This window comes from Heteronotia binoei, chromosome 3 (assembly GCF_032191835.1).
Source record: "Heteronotia binoei isolate CCM8104 ecotype False Entrance Well chromosome 3, APGP_CSIRO_Hbin_v1, whole genome shotgun sequence".
In the NCBI taxonomy this organism is placed as follows: Eukaryota; Metazoa; Chordata; class Lepidosauria; order Squamata; family Gekkonidae; genus Heteronotia; species Heteronotia binoei.
This window is the reverse complement of record NC_083225.1, coordinates 176,671,011-176,691,927: the sequence shown is the minus strand read 5'-3', so window position 1 is coordinate 176,691,927 and position 20,917 is coordinate 176,671,011. Positions and strand designations below refer to the sequence as shown.

General features: G+C 45.7%; 1 protein-coding gene across 1 annotated transcript in view; it reads left to right on the top strand.

Annotated features, from left to right (window-relative positions):
• The first annotated feature begins 6,592 nt into the window (after positions 1-6,592).
• MTNR1B (melatonin receptor 1B) overlaps positions 6,593-20,917 on the top strand; it is a 61,541-nt gene continuing 47,216 nt past the window's right edge. The window contains exon 1 of the mRNA XM_060235193.1: positions 6,593-6,827. Coding sequence (XP_060091176.1) covers positions 6,593-6,827 — 235 coding nt within the window. The remainder of the gene's footprint in view (positions 6,828-20,917) is intronic.

The window sequence follows — 20,917 nt, the reverse complement described above, 5'->3', positions numbered from 1 at the left end:
TGATTCCCCTTTTGTTTGGTTCTCTGATTCTATATAAGGCAGCTTCATATGTACAAAATGAGGCAAGATCAGGAAATTCACTTCCAGAAGAGTTGGATCCAACCATCACTTGGCCACCCCTGCCATCTTTACATAACTACAGAGCATGGGTGAAATTCTAGCAGGAGCTCCTTTGCATATTAGGCCACACACCCCTGATGTAGCCAATCCTCCAAGAGCTTACAAGGCTCTTTTTTGTAAGCTTGTGGAGGATTGGCTACATCAGGGGAGGATTAGCTACATCAGGGGAGGATTAGCTACATCAGGGGAGCTCCTGCTAGAATTCCACCCCTGGTAGCAAGTGAGCTAAAATGGTTAGGTGGAAGATCCCTGGGTCAAATCTCGCCTCAGATGTAAGTTCACCAAATGACCTGAGACAAAACACTTGGAATGGGAAACAGTCACTTCTTTAAATGGAAAGTCTGTAGGTATTGTAGGAATTCTTGGAATAAATACATCCTGTTCTGCTACGTGGCCTGTAATTATTGTCACTTCCATAACATCGCTGAAAAGCTACTTTGCTAGAAGTCTATTTCCGTTGCCTAGTGTTGGTGGATTTAGCAACTACATGATGGGTGAATGCATTTTGAAGTTCAGCATATGTTGTGGTAATCCTGATGCTTCTAAAGGTTTCAGAAGTTCAACTGGATAGGGTCCAAATTGGTTAGCAGCCACCAGTTTGTACTCCTGGTATTTCAGTAGAAGAGTTCTCTCTGTTAATCATATCTATGGCGTCATTTCTAGGTGTCCTAGATATAACCACATCCATATCACAATGTGCTACATTTGGAAGGACTGAGTTCTGTAGAACTTCTAAGTTCTCTACAATATCCCTAGTGTTTTCCTTGCATATATTTCCTTGTCAATCAGATTTCATAGCACCATTACCGAATCTCAAGAGATTCTCTGAAAATTCATGAACTGCGGTATAAGCAGCTAGTTATCAAACCATCATGAATTTAATGTCCAACAGGTGGTCTTTGGGTACAACTTGCAAGCTATGTTACAGTTCTTTGGAAGCAACCAGATTGAGGTTATAGCGAAGGGGGAAGTAGATTCACAGAGCAATTTTAAATGGATTTACATCATCAGCATGTTCCCCAGACAAGGGATCCCCAGCCTTTCTCATCCTGTGAGCACCTTTGGAATTTTCAAAGGAGGTAGTGAGTGCCAGTCCAAAATGGCTGCCACTGGAGGCAGAGCGAAACACAAAATGGCTGCCCCAGGAAGTGGCTGAGACTGCCTGCTTCCTCACTTGTGAAAAAAAATTCAGTAGGAGAATAAAAAGAAATGAAGGAAAACTCAAGGAAGGAGGGAGAGGGAAATTAGAAAATAAAAAGAAGCAAAGCCTGAAGGGGGATGAAATCACACAGTAATTAAGAAAAGTCCTTTTAATCCCCTAGTTGGCTGTAGCTGGTATTGCAGCTGAGGGGAACAAAACCTTTCCTTTGAATGAGGGCAGCCAATAACAATAATATTGGAAGGGGTGTTGAAAGACCTGAGTCAGTTTGAGGTGACAAAAGAGGAGGTCCTACAACTGATAGACAAATTAAAAACTAATAAGTCACCGGGTCCGGATGGCATACATCCGAGAGTTCTGAAAGAACTCAAAGTTGAACTTGTGGATCTTCTAACAAAAATCTGTAATCTTTCATTGAAATCTGCCTCCGTTCCTGAGGACTGGAAGGTAGCAAATGTCACCCCCATCTTTAAAAAGGGTTCCAGAGGAGATCCGGGAAATTACAGGCCAGTCAGTCTGACTTCAATACCGGGAAAGTTGGTAGAAACCATTATCAAGGACAGAATGAGTAGGCACATTGATGAACACGGGTTATTGAGGAAGACTCAGCATGGGTTCTGCAAGGGAAGATCTTGCCTCACTAACCTGTTACATTTCTTTGAGGGGGTGAACAAACATGTGGACAAAGGAGACCCGATAGATGTTGTTTACCTTGACGTCCAGAAAGCTTTTGATAAAGTTCCTCATCAAAGGCTCCTTAGAAAGCTTGAGAGTCATGGAGTAAAAGGACAGGTCCTCTTGTGGATCAAAAACTGGCTGAGTAATAGGAAGCAGAGAGTGAGTATAAATGGGCAGTCTTCGCAGTGGAGGACGGTAAGCAGTGGGGTGCCGCAGGGCTCGGTACTGGGTCCCATCCTCTTTAACTTGTTCATAAATGATTTAGAGTTGGGAGTGAGCAGTGAAGTGGCCAAATTTGCGGATGACACTAAATTGTTCAGGGTGGTGAGAACCAGAGAGGATTGTGAGGAACTCCAAAGGGATCTGTTGAGGCTGGGTGAGTGGGCGTCAACGTGGCAGATGCGGTTCAATGTGGCCAAGTGCAAAGTAATGCACATTGGGGCCAAGAATCCCAGCTACAAATACAAGTTGATGGGGTGTGAACTGGCAGAGACAGACCAAGAGAGAGATCTTGGGGTCATGGTAGATAATTCACTGAAAATGTCAAGACAGTGTGCGTTTGCAATAAAAAAGGCCAACGCCATGCTGGGAATTATTAGGAAGGGAATTGAAAACAAATCAGCCAGTATCATAATGCCTCTGTATAAATCGATGGTGCGGTCTCATTTGGAGTACTGTGTGCAGTTCTGGTCGCCGCACCTCAAAAAGGATATTATAGCATTGGAGAAAGTTCAGAAAAGGGCAACTAAAATGATTAAAGGGCTGGAACACCTTCCCTATGAAGAAAGGTTGAAACGCTTAGGGCTCTTTAGCTTGGAGAAACGTCGACTGAGGGGTGACATGATAGAAGTTTACAAGATAATGCATGGGATGGAGAAAGTAGAGAAAGAAGTACTTTTCTCCCTTTCTCACAATACAAGAACTCGTGGGCATTCGATGAAATTGCTGAGCAGACAGGTTAAAACGGATAAAAGGAAGTATTTCTTCACCCAAAGGGTGATTAACATGTGGAATTCACTGCCACAGGAGGTGGTGGCGTCCACAAGCATAGCCACCTTCAAGAAGGGGTTAGATAAAAATATGGAGCAGAGGTCCATCAGTGGCTATTAGCCACAGTGTGTGTGTGTGTGTGTATATATATATATATATATATATTTGGCCGCTGTGTGACACAGAATGTTGGACTGGATGGGCCATTGGCCTGATCTAACATGGCTTCTCTTATGTTCTTATGTTCTTATGTTCTAAGTTATGCCTTACAATGACCCCACCCACTTTCTGTAAAGCTTGGCAAACACCAGAAGAACCACTGGGGGAGACCTTGCCCCCACCATTTTCTTCTACAGCTGCCATTGATCCTGGAAGGGGAAAATTTGCATGGTACCTGTGTGTTTTCTCCCTGAGAGAAATAGCAGATGGGGTGAAGGTGAAACCCCCTCTTTCCCTAGCACTGCAACCCTGATCTCTCCCAGCATGGAGCAGAGGTCCATCAGTGGCTATTAGCCACAGTGTATATGTGTGTGTGTGTGTGTGTGTGTGTATGTATGTATATGTGTGTGTGTATATATATATATACACACACATATATTGGCCACTGTGTGACACAGAGTGTTGGTCTGGATGGGCCATTGGCCTGATCCAACATGGCTTCTGTTATGTTCTTATCTTTCTAACCATTAAAAAGGTAACCTCCAATCACCAGTCTCCCACCATCTCAACTAATTTGGGAGGGAGGGGAGATCAGTTTTTTTGAATTTGCTGCCACAAGACAAAGTGACGGACATAAGAACATAAGATAAGTCATGTTGGATCAGGCCAATGGCACATCCACTCCAACACTCTGTTCACACAGTGGCCAAAACAAAAACAGAAAAGGGTGCCATCAGGAGATCCACCAGTGGGGCCTGGACACTAGAAGCCCTCCCACTGTTGCCTCCCCCAAGCACCAAGAGTACAGAGCATCACTGCCCCAGACAATTTCGACAATATGCTGTGGCTAATAGCCACTGATGGACCTCTGCCCTATATATTTAGCCAATCCCCTCTTGAAGCTATCTACACTTGTAGCCACCACCTTCTCCTGTGGCAGTGAATTCCATGTGTTAATCACCCTTTGGCCAAAGAAGTACTTCCATCCATCCATCCATCCATCCATCCATCCATCCATCCATCCATCCATCCATCCATTTATTTATTTATTTATTTATTCATTCATTCATTTATTTATTCGATTTATATCCCGCCCTACCCCACCAAGGCAGGCTCAGGGCGGCTTACAATTCCAAAAGCTAACTAAATCAGTTTAAAATACATTAATAATTATACAATAAAATATATAAAATACATAAAACTACATAAAATACATAAAACCCGACTGCTCAGCAATTTCATTGGACCTCAACTTAGATGGCATGATAGGAGGATGAGACCAATTCTATCAACTAGGATTCACCATGGCAGCTCAATGGAACCTCCAATTTCAGTGGCAGTGTACCTCCTGAATGGCAAACAGCATGGAAGCCTTCTTGACCACTGCTGGAAATAATATGCTGGAGTAAACAGAGATTTCCTCTGGTCCAGTAGGTGTCTTCTGCTGAGGATTGTTTCAGACAGGTCTGCAGTAGAACTATTAGGACTGTTAGTGTCCAAGACCCTAATAGGACTCAAATCTGTATGTTCCGCTATGAATTGTTTGGGGACCTCTATAATATTCAATTCAATTTTATTTGAATTGAATTTTTCAATATACCCCGCAAGTGGCGTAGGAACGATGAGTTTCCATTGTGCATCCTTCTGCTTCACCGTATCCCCCTTGGAACTCTCACATCCTTTTTTTTAAAAAAGCAAGCAAGCAGGTGTTAAGATCATTGTGAATCGAGAGGGTTTTCACAATGGCATTTAAACAGCCAACAAGCCACCCACCCGCTCACGCGTCCTCTTTCCCCCTCCCGCTGACTGCCTTCCCGGCGAACGCGCGCCTTCTTCCCCTTTGCCCGAGTGAGTAATCGGCGTCATTCCGAGCGTGGCCGAGGCCAAGGGCGCGTTCCCACGTGCGCTTCCACCTCCGCGGTTCCCCGCCGGGCTCGCCTGTCTCGTCTGCCAAGGTTGGCATGGCGTGGGGGGGGGGGGGACTCCAACCCTTCCCAAGAAACGAATTCAAGTTCCAGCAAAGTTGGAGTCCAGGCCAGGGGGCACCTTTAGGACCAACCAAGTTTGAATCCGGATCGAGGCTTTCGTGTGCACGGGGTAGGGTTGCCAATCCCCAGGTGGGATAGAATGCAATCTGAGAGAGGTCACTATAATGGATTGCACAACAAAAAATGCAAGCTAGTGACCAATTTTCTAAGAAGTATATAGAAATCAGTCCAAATGTCCAAAACATGTATATTCAAGTCCCAAAGTAGTGCGGTGACAAGCCAATCGATTAAGTACTTGTTTCTTTCCAGTCTTCATCAGACGTGGGACCAATATTGATTCAATTATATCGATTCTTTACACAATTTTCAAAAAAGAGGGATGCAGAGCGTCTCCAGCAGCAATTTCACATCAGCTACAGCTCAGTATGTGGCTTCCTGTTGTGTAATCCCCAGGTGGGGCTAGGGGATCCCCCGGTTTGGAGGCCCTCACCCCCCTCTTCAGGGTCATCAGAAAGCCGGGGGTGGGGTGGAGGGAAATGTCTGCTGGGTATTCCATTATTCCCTATAGAGGCCAATTCCCATAGGGTAAAATGGAGAATTGATCCACGGGTATCTGGAGCTCTCTGGTGGGGTTGTTTTTTGAGATAGAGGCATCACATTTTCAGCATATCATCCAGTATCTCTTCCCAAAATACCCTCCAAGTTTCAAAAGGATTGGACCAGGGGGTCCAATTCTATGAGCCCCCAAAGAAGGTGCCCCTATCCATTATTTCCAATGGAGGGAAGGTATTTAAAAGGTCTGCGGCCCCTTTAAATGTGATGGCCAGAACTCCCTTTGGAGTTCAATTGTGCTTGTCACAATCTTGCTCCTGGCTCCACCCAATGTCTCCTGGCTCCACCCCCAAAGTCCCCAGATATTTCTTGAATTGGACTTGGCAAGCCTAGCAAGGGGGACGGGTCCTTCGCTTAAAGTTAATTCATGAATGTGTGTGTGTGTGTGTTGGCAGACATGATCTAGACAATATCAGCCTATTCATGTTTTATTTATAATTGCATTATTCATAATTGTATTTAAAACCAAATAAACTGTTAATTTACAAAAAAAAAAAAATTAATTCCGAAAAACGCCCACCTAAGCGCCAGACTTGGGACTGGGCGGAGTTTTGTGCAAGAAGCCCTTCCTTCTTCTCCCCACCAAGACCAGGTGGGGGCGGAGCTTAGCTCGGGCGACCCCGCCCACACATGGCCCGAAGCCCCGCCTTCCTGATGGCTTGCATGCTTTTGGAAGCGCTGGCTCCCTCCCTTCCCCGGCGACCACCCAGTTGCAAAGGCGGAGGAGGAGGAGGAGGCGGTGCGAGGAGTGGGAAGCAGCCGGTTGAAACCCTTCCCGCTCTCCGGCGCCGGCCAGTCAGCGGCGGCAGCGCGGTCGGGAGCAGCGCCCGCGGGCGCCCGGTTGCTCCTGCAGCTCCCCTTCCCATGCTGGCCGCGCCAGGCAGCGATGCTGGAGAATGGGTCGCTGAGGAACTGCTGCGGCGGGCTGGGCGGGCGAGGGGCCTTCGAAGGCTTCCCCCCGCCTGGGGAGCCGCGGGAGGCGGCCGTGGCGGCGGCCCCGAGGCCGGGCTGGGTGGTGCCGGCGCTGTCCAGCGTGCTGATCTTCACCACGGTGGTGGATATCGTGGGCAACTTGCTGGTGGTCGTCTCGGTGTCCAAGAACCGCAAGCTCAGGAACTCAGGTGCGTGGGGCGCGACCGGGTCGGCTCGGAAGGAAAGCCCCCTTGGAATCAATGGGGCTTACTCCCGGGGAAGTGTTTCAGGATCGTAGCTTTGTTTTCTTGAGGGCAGTGTTCCCTCTAAGATGCAAAAATTCTACTTCGTGAGCTACTGCTATTAAAGCTGTGAGCTGCTGGCATTCAAGTTGTGAGCTACTAGATGAATTGTTGTGCTCTGGGGCCATTTTTCCTGAGCTAAGACAAAAATGTGTGAGCTGGAGGCCATTTTTCCTGAGCTAAGGCAAAAATCTGTGAGCTAGCTCACACTAACCCAGCTTAAAGGAAACAGTGCTGGGGGGGGGGCGGTGTTCCCTCTAAGCTGTGGAGTCTTGTGAGCAAAGATTGTGCTTTGTGAGCTACTGGCGTTAAAGTTGTGAGCTACTGCATCAATTAGCTTGCTCTAGGACCATTTTTCCTGCACTAAGATAAAAACGTGCGAGCCGGAGGCAAAGAAATTGTGAGCTAACTCACACTAACTCAGCCTAGAGGGAACACTGGGGGAGGGGGATGTTTGTTGCAATGCTTTCAGGAGGGTGGTAATTGGGGACAGGGGTCTTGACTTAGCTAGCCTTTCTGGTAACCTTGGACATATTTGCTGCTTGTGATTCGGAAACTGAGCTTGAGAGATCCACAATCACGTGCCCCACGATTATTGTTTTTTGAGCTTCTGTATACCTTTTTCTTTATGGTTTTCAAAAAACTTTGGAAAAAGGGGGGGGGGGGATCACATGCCCCACAAGTATGGGATTTCTTATTCTCAGTCACTGCCACAGTTCTTTACAGTCTGAACACACATAGGTCGAAACGGGTGAGTATTATGACAGGAAGATCTCACAAAAAGGATCCTTTGGGGAAACTGTCTGGGCTACTTAACCACCAAAGCTGTTGTCTCACTTCTCCACTTAAAACAATCCCATTACCAAATGCCCAAATATGCCATCCACTGGGTGGATAATCGCTAAACTGCGAGTCTCTCAGATTCAAGCATTTTTGGAAACCATAAACTTTGCTTTAGGGGAGGGACGGTGGCTCAGTGGTAGAGCATCTGCTTGGTAAGCAGAAGATCCCAGGTTCAATCCCTGGCATCTCCAACTTAAAAAAGGTCCAGGCAAGAAGGCATGAAAAATCTCAGCTTGAGACCCTGGAGAGCCTCTGCCAATCTGAATAAATACTGACTTTGATGGACTAAGGGTCTGATTCAGTATAAGGCAACTTCATATGTTCAGATGCTCTCAAAGCCATTCATCCTGATTCAAGGTGTCTGAGATTTCAGATCTTTGGTGCAGATGAAACGCACTCTGTTCATACTCATATGTATTGTGTAGTCATTAAAGTGTCGAACTAGGATGTGGAAGATCCAGGCTCAAATCCCTACATGCCCTGGAAGCTTCCTAGGTGACCTCGGGCCAGTCACACATACCCAACCTAACCTACTTAACAGGGCTGTTGTGACGCTAAAACAGAGGAAAGGAGAATGTTGTAGGCCACTCTGGATCTCCATTGGGGGAAAAGGTAGAGCACAAATAGAGTAAATAAATAAACATTACTTTCCCTGTCCAGGGCTGAATAGAGAACTTGTTCCACACCTGAGACCTGGGAAGCTTTACCAAGACTCTCATCCCCAAAATCCTAAAAAAAAAAAAAAAATCCCTCCAAAATATGCTGAGTATCTCCATTCAGCCTTGAAAGTACCCCTAACACATGATGGAAATCCTCATTCTATCCCTTATAGCAGGGGTGGCCAACGGTAGCTCTCCAGATGTTTTTTGCCTACAACTCCCATCAGCCACAGCCAGCATGGCCAATGGCTGGGGCTGATGGGAGTTGTAGGCAAAAAACATCTGGAGAGCTACCGTTGACCACCCCTGCCTTATAGTAACTGTCCAGTTATTTTCTTCTTTGCCAAATGTACAATGGTTTTGCATCTCTTTCCCTCTACCCTCCATTGCACCTTAACTTCCAACTGTTTCAGGACTAGGTACCAGCTTGTGTTGTTAACCCTAACATTAAGTCATTCTATGGAATTCTCAGATTCTGTGCTGGCAAGCACCGAATTCTCATGCTTTTAACTGCAAGATGCGGGAATCTATTGGTTTAGAAATTATCTAGTTGCATTCCAGCACATCGGTTGATTTTCACTCTTACAGTATGCATTATGAAAATGGTTCCACCTCCCTTGCTCTGCTGCTTGGTCCAGATCCATCTTTCTAGCAAAGGCAATCAGGTGTGTGTTATTGTCTCCCTGAAGGCACCATCTAGATCTCAGCTCACTGTTTTGGAGAGTGGGAGATGAGAACGAGGTGGGAGAGATTTACACAGAAACAGAGATGCAATGCTGTTTACTTAGAAATAAATCCCACTGAGTTAAATTGGACACTCCTAGGTAAGTTTGCAATCTGGTGTTCTTTTAATGACAAATGCACTCTCTCTGTTACTAATAAAACATATTTCCTATTGTTTAGAGATAAATTAGACCAGGGATGGCCAAACTGTGGCTCGGGAGCCACATATGGCTCTTCTACACATATTGTGTGGCTCTTGAAGCCCCCACCACCCTGTCAGTTGACTTGGAGAAAGCATCTGTCTCTTTAAAATCACTTCTCCAAGCCAAGCCAGCTGGTGGCTAGGAGAATGCATTTAAAGCTAAAGTTGCTTTCTTCCCACCTCTCCCTCCCTACTCCCTCCCCCATCTATTTTCCTCCCTTACAGCTCTCAAACATCTGATGTTCACGTCTTGTGGCTCTTAAACATCTGATGTTTATTCTGTGTGGCTCCTACATTAAGCAAGTTTGGCCAGCCCTGAATTAGACCTACAAAAATGTTCTCATCTCAGTCTACAGCTTCTTAAGATGACTTTAAGAATCATTTATCAAGAACCATGTCCCACAGGGTGGCTCAAACTAGTCAGATCTTGGAAGCTAAGCAGGGTCAGCCCTGGATCACTAAGGAAGTTCAGTGTTGCTACTGGGATGGAATTCTAGCAGGAGCTCCTTTGCATATTAGGCCACACACCCCTGATGTAGCCAGTCCTCCAAGAGCTTACAAAAAAGAGCCTTGTAAGCTCTTGCAGGATTGGCTGCATCAGGGGTGTGTGGCCTAAAATCCAAAGGAGCTCCTGCTAGAATTCCACCCCTGGTTGCTACACAGAAGAGCCAGGCAATGGCGAACCACCTTTGAATGTCTCTTGCCTTAAAAGCCCTACGAGGTTGCCCTGAGTCAGCTGGGACTGGGTAGGACTTTCCATCACCACTACCATGTCGCACAGGTTTCCACGGCTCTTACTTCCCTTCCAGCCCAGTACCTCAGGACTGCAGCTCACTTTTGCTTATATCTAAGATTGCCTCAAAAGTTCATAAAATACTTCCTCTTAGGTATTGCGAGTTCTTTCTCTCTGTGATCGGGGTATGGAAATCTTGAGCAGAATGACAATAGAGTGCAATCCAGCTGAAGCCATGATGGTTTGAACACATGACGCTGCCTTGTACTAAGTCAGGCTATTAGGTTATCAAGGTTTGTATTATCTACCCTGACTGGCAGCAGCTGTCCATTGTTTCAGGTGGAGGTCTTTCATATCACCTGCTACCAGTATTCCCTCTAAACTGAGTTAGTGTGAGCTAGCTCATAGATTTTTAGCCTCCAGCTCACACTAATTTATGCAGTAGCTCACAACTTTCATGCCAGTAGCCAGGGCTTTTTTTTGTAGCAAGAACTCCTTTGCATATTAGGCCACACCTTCCTGATGTAGCCAATCTTCCAAGAGCTTAGTACAGGGCCTACTGTAAGCTCCAGGAGGATTGGCTACATTAGGGGTGTGTGGCCTAATATGCAAAGGAGTTCCTGCTACAAAAAAAGCCCTGCCAGTAGCTCACAAAGTAGAATTTTTGCTCACAAGACTCTGCAGCTTAGAGGGAACGTTGCCTGCTACCTGATCCTTTTTCCTGAAGATGCTGGGAATTGAACTTGAGACTTTCTGCATACAAAATAGATGCAATATCACTGAACCATGGCCCCTCATCGAAGTCAAGGGGAGAGACTTAAGCTTGTGTTTCATACACCAGTTAAACAACTTTGTGTTTATTTGGCTGCATCAGAAGTGCAAAGTGATCAGGCACCCTGGAGCAAACATCCCTGACTTTAAATATATGCAGATAGGTTCTGAACTGATAGTGGTAGGAGGGGGTTGAGATCTTGGGAATGTAGTAAGCAGTTTACTGAAAATGTTAACTCACCTTGTGACAGCAACCCAGTAGAATTGATAGTCAATAGAGTCAGGACTGAGCAATAGATTCAGAGAGTCCTGCAGTCTGTGAGTAATTGAATTGTGTAGTCTTTTGCCAGTGGGCAAAGTGATGGCCATGAACACAGTTGCTTTTAAAGGGGGATTAGAGAGATTCATGGAGCAGAGGTCGATCAGTAGCTACTGGCCATGGTGACTAAAGAGAAGCTGTGTAGTCAGAAACTGCAGCGTTCTAAATACCAATGCTGGAAACAATATCAGAGGAAGGCCTTAGCCTCTGTACCCTGTTTGTTGGTCCTCCGTGAGAACAAGGTTAGTGGGAGGAGGAGGAGGATTTATACCCCACCCTTCACTCAGAGTCTCAGAGCAGCTTTCAATTCTCTCTTCTCTTCCCTCCCCTTCCCTTTCCCCTCCCCACACAAACACTCAGTGAGGTAGGTGGGGGTAAGAGAGCTATTTCAAGAAACTGCTTTTGAGAGAACAGCTTTGAGAGAGTTATGACTGAGCCAAGGTCACCCAGATGGCTGCGTGTGGAGGAGTGAGGATTCAAACCCAGTTCTCCCAGATCAGTCCACACACTTCACCACTATACCAAACTGGCTCTCGGGAGTGAAAGAAGATGTTGAGTGAAAGAGGATATTGGACTAGCTGAACCATCTGATATACCTGTTTCACCATGCCCAACACAGATCCTAAACTATGATTAAATTTCTTTTGCCAAAGTTGCAGGAGTTCCATTGTATCCTGGATTCCAAGCAGACCAGAGGCTTTCAGATTTCTCTTGCTATCCATAATAACTGCACTGATTGTAGAAAAGAGTAAGAGTCCAGCAACACCTTAAAGACTAACAAAATCTGTGGCAGGGTATAACTTCCTGCTCACTCTAGATACAGCTAGAATATGAGTCTTTTTGTCCTTTATATTGGAAGCTGAGGTGATTTCAAATGCTGAACGATAATAGCAGGTGAATAACAATAGCAGGTGTGATAGGATTAGGTGCGATATGCAGAGTGTTAGTCAATGCGGAGAAATCAGCATAGGTGATGAGACAGGAAACCTAGGCCTCGATTCAGTCCAGGTGGATGCATTGTCTTGAGCTACATTATTAGTTGCAATTCAGTAGTTTCTCTTTCTAATCTCCCTTGGAAATTCTTTTGTAAGATAGCTGCTACTCTTAGGTTAGCAACTGAATGACCTGAAACTTTACTAACAGTTGTGTCTTTCCAAAATGTTGGTAGCTTGTTTGTAGTTGGATTAAGTAAGAGAGTCCTCTGTGGGGTTTTTTTTTTTCACTCTTTGCTGAAACTGCCAGCATTTTTAGTAGCTGCATGCAAAGTTCAGCCTCCGCAGAGGGGATCTTCTTAACTGCAAGCTGTCAGAAGGAATGTGTGCGTTTCAGCACCTGAGAGGTGGACAGCTCCAGCCGGCCGGTTTTATCTGGTCTTGAATCCTCAGTGACCAAGGATTGCAGGTGGGGATTTCCTCCAGTTGCTGGATTTAGAGTAGTGAATTACGTTGACTCTATTTTAAAAGAAGAAGAACTCCAGGCACTAAACAGCAACATGCTTGTTTTGCCATTATAGTGCATCAATTTTTCTTGATAAATGCTAACTTTATGCTAAACAAGAGTGCTTTAGCACAGAGGAGGTTCAAAATTTGCATCTGTGGGGATGAGGCTTTGTGTAGATCACAGTTTGGGGGTGGAATGAACAGTGCATTAAAAAAAAAAAGTGTAATCAGGAGTTCATTTTGGTTTCTGGTCCCACAAGTTCTTGGCTGCAGCCTCACTTGCCAAGTCAATGAAGAGAGTATGATCAGGTGAGCGCTCCAGAGCAGAAGAAATGTGTATTTCTCTCCCCAATGAATCATTACACAGAATCCTAAAAATCAGAGAGAAAAATGTCTGCATTGGTTGGGAGCTCTACCTAGATAGCCTTGAGCCCTGGATTTCATCTCCCCCCCTCCCTACTCAGACACTGGATGTCATCTCTCAAGCAATGTTCCCTCTAAGCTGCAGAGTCTTGTGAGCAAAAATTTTACTTTGTGAACTACTGGTATTAAAATTGTGAGCTATTGGCATTAAAGTTGCGAGCTGCTGCATCAATTATTGTGCTCTGAGGCCATTTTTCCTGAGCAAATACCAAAATGTGTGAGTTGAAGGTTAAAAATCTGTGAGCTAGCTCACGCTAACTGAGCTTAGAGGGAACACTGCTCCCAAGTATTACCAAGCAGGGCCGGATTAACAATTAGGCCAAGTAGACACTGGCCTATGGACCCCCATGCCTTTAGAGGCCCCAGGCTGGCTCCCCCCCACCCGTTTCCCCCCCTGCTTGCAGCCCTTCCAACCTGCATGCACAGTCAGCAACTGAGCCGCTCTTTGCCCAACTTGCCTTGTGAGGCTGCTGCTGGCGTTGTCGCCAAGTTTGCCTCTCTGCCTCTCCCCTGCAGCTTTGTCAAAGGGGCTTTTGAGAAGGTGCCTGCTGGCTGCAGCGGGGGTCACAGGTGGTGGGGTGGGTGCTCCGACTCTGAGATAATTTGTGAGATGACCCCCTGTGATTTTGACTGCCTAGGGGCCTCCACAGGGTTTAATCCAGCACTGTAACCAAGGAAAGAATGAAGTCTTAAGAACGGGGTTTTTTACATTTATAACAAACTTTTCTCCCCAGTGGGAATTTAACAGTGCAATCCTAAAGAGAGTTACACCAGTCTAAGCCTATTCGTTTTAATGGGCTTAGGCTGGAGTACCGTAAGTCTCTTTAGGATTGTATTGTAAATGGCTTACAACATCATGCTCCTCTTCTCTATTTTATGCTGTGAGGTAAGTTAGGCTTAGAGGGCGTGACTGGCCTGAGGTCATTCAGCAAGATTCCATGCCAGAAGAGGGGTCCATTGGTCCTTGTCCAGCGTTCTAATGAGAATAACACGCTGCTTCTGCTCTTGAAAGTCTCAGAGTGTGTACAAATTTTTAGGTTTTTTAAAGTGAGAAACTGAATAATGTGCAAGACTCCTAAGGCAAGTAGTGAGAAGGAAAAAACAGTGCCCCCCCAAAAAAATTTTTTCCCATGCATTGTAAGATCAACATAAGAACATAAGAGAAGCCATGTTGGATCAGGCCAATGGCCCATCCAGTCCAACACTCTGGGTCACTCAGTGGCCAAAAAATCCAAGTGCCATCAGGAGGTCTACCAGTGGGGCCAGGACACTAGAAACCCTCCCAGTGTTGCACCCGCCCGCCCCCCAAGCACCAGGAATACAGAGCATCACTGCCGCAGACAGAGAGTTCCAACAATAGGCTGTGACTAATAGCCGCTGATGGACCTCTGCTCCATATGCTTATCCAGTCCCCTCTTGAAGCTGTCTATGCTTGTAGCCGCCGCCACCTCCTGTGGCAGTGAATTTCCTTTGGGTGAAGAAGTACTTCCTTTTATCCGTTCTAACCCAACCTCTCAGCAATTTCATTGAATGCGCACGAGTTCTCTTATTGTGAAAAAGGGGGAAAAGTACTTCTTTTTCTACCTTCTCTATCCCATACATAATCAAAACTTGGGGGTGGAAGAAAAATTTTGTTTCTTTGACTTTAGATTAAGGAACCATTAAGTGGTGTTAAAGAAATCCAGCCCCAGTCCTGACCTGGAAAGCCCAGGCAAGCCAGATCCTGTTAGATCTTGGAAGCTAAACAGGGTCAACGCTGGGAAGTACTTGGATGGGAGACTTCCTTGAAATACCAACTCAGGAGGACAGGTGTGGAGAGCCAGTTTGGTGTAGTGGTTAAGTGTGCGGACTCTTATCTGGGAGAACCGGGTTTGATTCCCCACTCCTCCACTTGCACCTGCTGAAATGGCCTTGAGTCAGCCAGAGCTCTGGCAGAGGTTGTCCTTGAAAGGGCAGCTGCTGGGAGAGCCCTCTCCAGCCCCACCCACCTCACAGGGTGTCTGTTGTGGGGGAGGAAGGTAAAGGAGATTGTGAGCCGCTCTGAGACTCTTTGGAGTGGAGGGCGGGATATAAATCCAATATCTTCATCTTCTTCATCTTCTTATTCAGCCACCTCCCTAAATATTCTCCAGCAGCCCAATAGGGGTCAGTCACCAGAAGTCACATGACTCCAGGTGCAGATACACACAGAGAGATATAAAAATACCAAAAAGAAAAAGAGAAAAAGAAATTCAGCCCCTGATCATATCATGGAAGTGTGGTGTGCTGGATGGAGGGACTAATATCTAGGTTCCAATCCCCATGCTGCCATAGAATCTGGGGACAGGCATTCTCTCTCAGTCTAACCTACTTCCTGGACTTTTTTGTAGCAGGAACTCCTTTGCATATTAGACCACCCCCCCCCCTGATGTAGCCAGTCCTCCTTGAGCTTATAGTAGGCCCTGCACAAAGAGCCCTGTAAGCTCCAGGAGGATTGGCTACATCAGGGGTGTGTGGCCTAATATGCAAAGGAGTTCCTGCTACAAAAAAGCCCCGCCTACCTCACAGGATGGTTGTGAGGATAAAATGCAGAAGGGGAGAACAATGTACAGCCCCCTTGGATGAATAACTGAATTAAATATGTACTAAATAAGAAGAACATGGCATGCAATCGCAACACGACAACCCCACTCAGAGGCCATTGCCTTCCTCCACATAGCAACCCTGATCTACTTTGGTGGTCTCCCATCCAAGTACTGATCATGGGTGACCTTGCTTAGCACCCAGGCTCCAATAAGCCCGGACTAAACTGGGCTATTCAGGCTGCTGAGCTGGTACTAAATAAACGAATCTCTTAAGGGTTGAAGGCGCACCAACCTTCTCTATTGGGTTAGCAACTTTAGGAATAGTTTTCAGGTTTTAGGAAAGAATTCTTCTTTGATTTTAGCATACTGATAAGCAGTGTTCCATTTAAGCTGAGGTAGCGTAAGCTAGCTCACAGATTTTTAGCCTCCGGCTCACACATTTTTGTCTTAGCTCAGGAAGGATGACCCCAGAGAACAATAATTTATGCAGGAGCTCACAACTTTAATGCCAGAAGTTCACAAAGTACAATTTTTGTTAAGATGTTGCTTAGTTGAAGGGGTACCCATTAGATGGGACTAAGCCAAACATTCAATTTATGATGTCCCTTTCCTATGCTTCCTTCCCTGTCCTGTGCTTTCCTATGCTTCCAGATGCTTTAAAATTAGTGAGCTCATGAAGTGCCTGTACTTCATTGCACTAGCATGCTATTATCCACTACCACTGGAAAGACCTTATAATCAAGTTACTGTCAGGAGTGCCTTTTGCCATAATTGAACTTACAGGGGAACAAAGCAAACGCAGCTGCGATTAATAGCCTCCAAAAAATAAAGAAACCAAAACGGATAAACTATATCACAATTGGGGAGGGACGGTGGCTCAGTGGTAGAGCATCTGCTTGGGAAGCAGAAGGTCCCAGGTTCAATCCCTGGCATCTCCAACTAAAAAGGGGTCCAGGCAAATAGGTGTGAAAAACCTCAGCTTGAGACCCTGGAGAGCCGCTGCCGGTCTGAGAAGACAATACTGACTTTGATGGACCAAGTGTCTGATTCAGTATAAGGCAGCTTCATATGTTGTTCAACTTACAGCAGTATCAATGACTTTATGTAACTTCTCAGGGTCCTGCTTAGCTCTTATCAGCCTACTCTGCCTGCTTCATCTATGCCAGGGGTGGCCAAACTGAGGCTTGGGAGCCACATATGGCTCTTTCACACATATTGTGTGGTTCTCTAAGCCCCCACCACTTTGTCAGACATCTTGGAGAAGGTATTTAAAGTTAAAGTTACTTTCTTTCAACCTCTCCCTCCTGCCTCCCACCATCTATTTGCCTTCCTCCCTCCCTCCCTCGGCTCTCAAAGATCTGATGTTCATGTCTTGTGACTCAAACATCAGACGTGTATTCTAGGTGGTTCTTATGTTGAGCTAGTTTGGCCACCCTGGTCTATACCTTACTATGTAACCATTTCTGCCTTGGGAAGAGTGATGAACGTCATGACACCAAGGCCAGCTCATGTTATCTGACTCCCAAGGAATGTATGCTTTCGTTTCTCTCATGCAAAGGGGGCTTGGAATGTTGGTGGAGGGATGGAAGGGGAAGCAATTGGTAGATTTTGGCACTTAGCATTTTGAATGTATAACGGACAGACCCAACCATATAACTAAAGGAACTGAGGCATGAAGCCTCAGTTTCAGCAAGAAGTATCATGTATGCTGTACCTGTTTAATCACTTATTAAACCACCCTTTCTCAAATGATGCAGGACCGATTATTGGTGATAACTGTGCAGAACTTCAGTTACACGCATCATTGGGCATGGACTGAAATCTTGGCCAAGGAGCTGTTAACAACTAGTAGACCAGACCTGGAGAAAACATCCCACACTGCCTTCGGGGCAAATATGGATGTATTTTCTTACGGCTGCCCTAAAGGCATTGTGATTGGCTAGATCTCATCAAAAGAGAACTTAATAGGCCACCTGTGGTTATTTGGCACATCTTCGTTGAAGGAGGCCTGAATCGTCTGCTTTCTCTCCAGTCCTTGTTTGACAGTTTCAGATTTTGTGAAACTGTCAATCTCAGGGAAAGAACAAAGAAAGAAAGACAAAAGAGAATGAAGAAAACGTACAGGGGAAAAAAAAGATTCTCCATGGGGAGGCTGTATGAGTTGGGAGGCGAAGCAATTATAATCAATATTAATCAAAGTACGGTTTTGATTTAGGAAATAAATTGCTCAGCGGCTTGTTTAGTCATCAGTCACTTAGTAATTTAGGAGTTTTGTTTCAGAAAGTAGTAATGAAGGAGTGGTGGGATGCAGTTGGATGAAGCAATTCAATTAAGACAGGAAAGGGGGGGGTTGCCTGTTGGTCAGAGAAGGATGCATGCAAAGGACCTTGCATCTTATCCTGTAGGCATCTCCTCTTCGTGATTTCATGTTTGACATGCATTGCAGTTGCAGGTCTCCTTCAGGCAGGGGTGTCAAACTCATTTATTACGAGGGATGGATCTGACATTAATGCAGGGGTCATTTTGTAGAAAAAAGAGGTGCCGGAGCTCATTAGCACAACTCATTTGCATAACTCATTTGCATATGCCACACACCTCTGACATCACCAGAAGGTGTACTGAATTATATCAGCTCAGCATCTACCTTAAAATGCTTCATGAATTATAATTGTCTATAGTTGAGCTTCCGTGGGGAGGGCGGGATATACATCAAATAAACTAAACTAAACTATAATAAAACCTTCCTCCCATCATATTTTTTAAATTACTTTCTCCTATGTGGCCAGAGTGGCATGATGAAGATTTCCATCTGTCTGCTTTATCTGTTTGGTTATTTTTCCCATTTTGTGTGGTGGGGGGGGGGGGAATCAGAAAGTTTGTCAAATTAAGATTCAGCAAAAGTTTGTCAAATTAAGAGTTCAGCAAAATTCTCACAGGAAGTTTGAACAATGGAGCCCAGAAGCAAGTATTGGGGGGTGCGGGTTATAAAAGAAAGAGCACAATAAAATTTAGAGGTTCTGGAGCTCCATGTCTGTGAGCTCCTGCCCAAAAATGAGGCCTGCATAAATGAGACCTTATTGAGCCGGGCCATGTGTGTCATAAAATGTAATGCCAGGTAGCAGTGATGTAAACTTTATAAAGGACACAAACTACAACTAAAGAGGGGTGTTTTTTTTTAATAAACATGCTTAAAACAGTTGCACTTGTTGGTCTTAAAAGTGCTTTCTTTGTATTTCTCCCATGGGATCCAGGGAACTGGGCAAAGGAAGCTCTGGCTCTTTCCTTCCTTCCTCAGTGGACCAGCAGGGGGAGGAGCCTCAGCCAATAGGAAGGAAGGCTTGATTCAGTAGCTCTGCTGTGCGATTGAGAGAGCCTTGGCAAAGCAAGCAATTCGTTCCCCTCTTCCTCCCCAAGGGAGGAGCCTCAGCCAATGCAGAAAACAGGCTTCGCTCTGTAGCTCCTGTGTGATTGAGCAAGCCTGGAAAGCAAGCTGGGATGCAAAAGGAAGCAAGAGAGAGAGAAGGAAACAGATGACAGCCAGTTGCTCAGGGGCCTGATAGGAGCCCTCCAGGGGCTTGATGCAGCCTCCAGGCCCCATGTTTGATACCCCCTGCCTTAGGGCATAGGCAAAAAGTTCCTCCACTCTCTCAGCTTCACTCTTCTCTCCCCAAGAGTACCCAGAAAGCAGTGGGGAAGATTGTGTGTGTGAGAGAGGGCTCACCCCCATGTTCCCTTTCCCTTTCTGCCATACAGGGTAGCATGACAACATTCAGTCTCTGTCCTTTCTCTCTGTGGAGCAGATAGAGGCTGAGTGTGTGTGTGTTTGTGTCTGCATGCGCTGCTTCTGGTCTATGCATAGACAAGCAGACAAGAGCCCTGGTTGAGATCTTTGAACACAGTCTGAAATCTTCCAAAGGGAAAAAAAAATCTTTATTTATCAAAATGCAATCTAAATTTGCCAGAGTGCAAGAGCAGTGGAAACTAGATCAAAACACGACAGGGTGTTACAGAACTAAGAAAAGAAGCAAAACTGTGAGACTAAGTAAATGGCATAAGTCATTGGTGTTATCCTGGCATTTCCCTCCCGCGGAGGGAACACTGGAATTTGGAAAGATAGGCTGGTCGAGGCTGAGTTCACACTACACTTAATTATGTGTTTTACATCCGGATTTTTGCTATTCTTACACAATAAAAAAAATCTGGATGTAAAACACATTATTTAGTGTAGTGTGAACGCACTGAGAGAGACCTGTTTCTCCTAGCCAGGAGGGTTTCATCCATCCTGAAATTGGGTTTTAGTATCCATATCCAACTATCCATAAAGAGGGAAAAAGTTCAAGAGCCCTTCTTTCCTGAAAGATTTCCACATCTTAATTTGCTGGCCGGAATGCACCTTCTCTCTTCTCAATGTGGCCAGCCCTCTCGATAATGGGAAGAAGAATTCCTCTCAGCATGACTTCACTCAATCTTGATTTCTGGTTTTGTTTTGTAACTGAGGATCCATTTTAGTTTTCTTTTGTTCATTTCGGAGCGGATAACTTTCCCATTCTAATTCCGCAGACGTCACCAGAATCTCTTTAGCACCCAGTTCATGTAGATTTGAAAGTTCGCTAGCTTTCAGCATAAAAGCTCCCATTTGCTTTCTAATCAGCTGCATTAATGAGCCAAGATCCTATTTCAGAGAAGTAATATTCTGTAATATATCTTTTTTATAGGACATTTCGCTTGGCAGTGCCATTTTTCTCTGTCAGCAAACTCAGTCTCTTAGGGTGGCCATAATGTCTGAAGGCCAGCCAGGGACACCTGGGGGGGGGGGGGGAAGGTAGGGGTGCGCGCGCGCGAAGCGCGCCCGTGCCGCCGGAAACAGGAAGTGACGTCACTTCCGGTGACGTCACTTCCGGTGATGTCATGCCACCACCGAAAACAGGAAGTGACAGCACTTCCTGTGACATCATTTCCCCCGCACCACCTGCCGGAAACGGGAAGTGACATCACTTCCTGTGACATCATTTCCCCCGCGCCACCTGCCGGAAGCAGGAAGTGACATCACTTCCTGTGACATCATTTCCCCCAAATGACATCATTTCCCCCAAATGCCACTGCCGGAAACAGGAAGTGACTTCACAGCACTTCCTGTGACGTCCCCAAAAATCCCCCAAACATCACCGCCGGAAACAATTTTGTTCTCAAATCCTGTATATACTTCATCAGTATATGGGATAAGGCACTTTCTCAACTGTGCTGCATAATGCAGCCTATTTATTTTGTCCTGTTGGCTCTGTTGGTTCTATCTGCGCCACCTTCATCACTTTCGGGGTGTG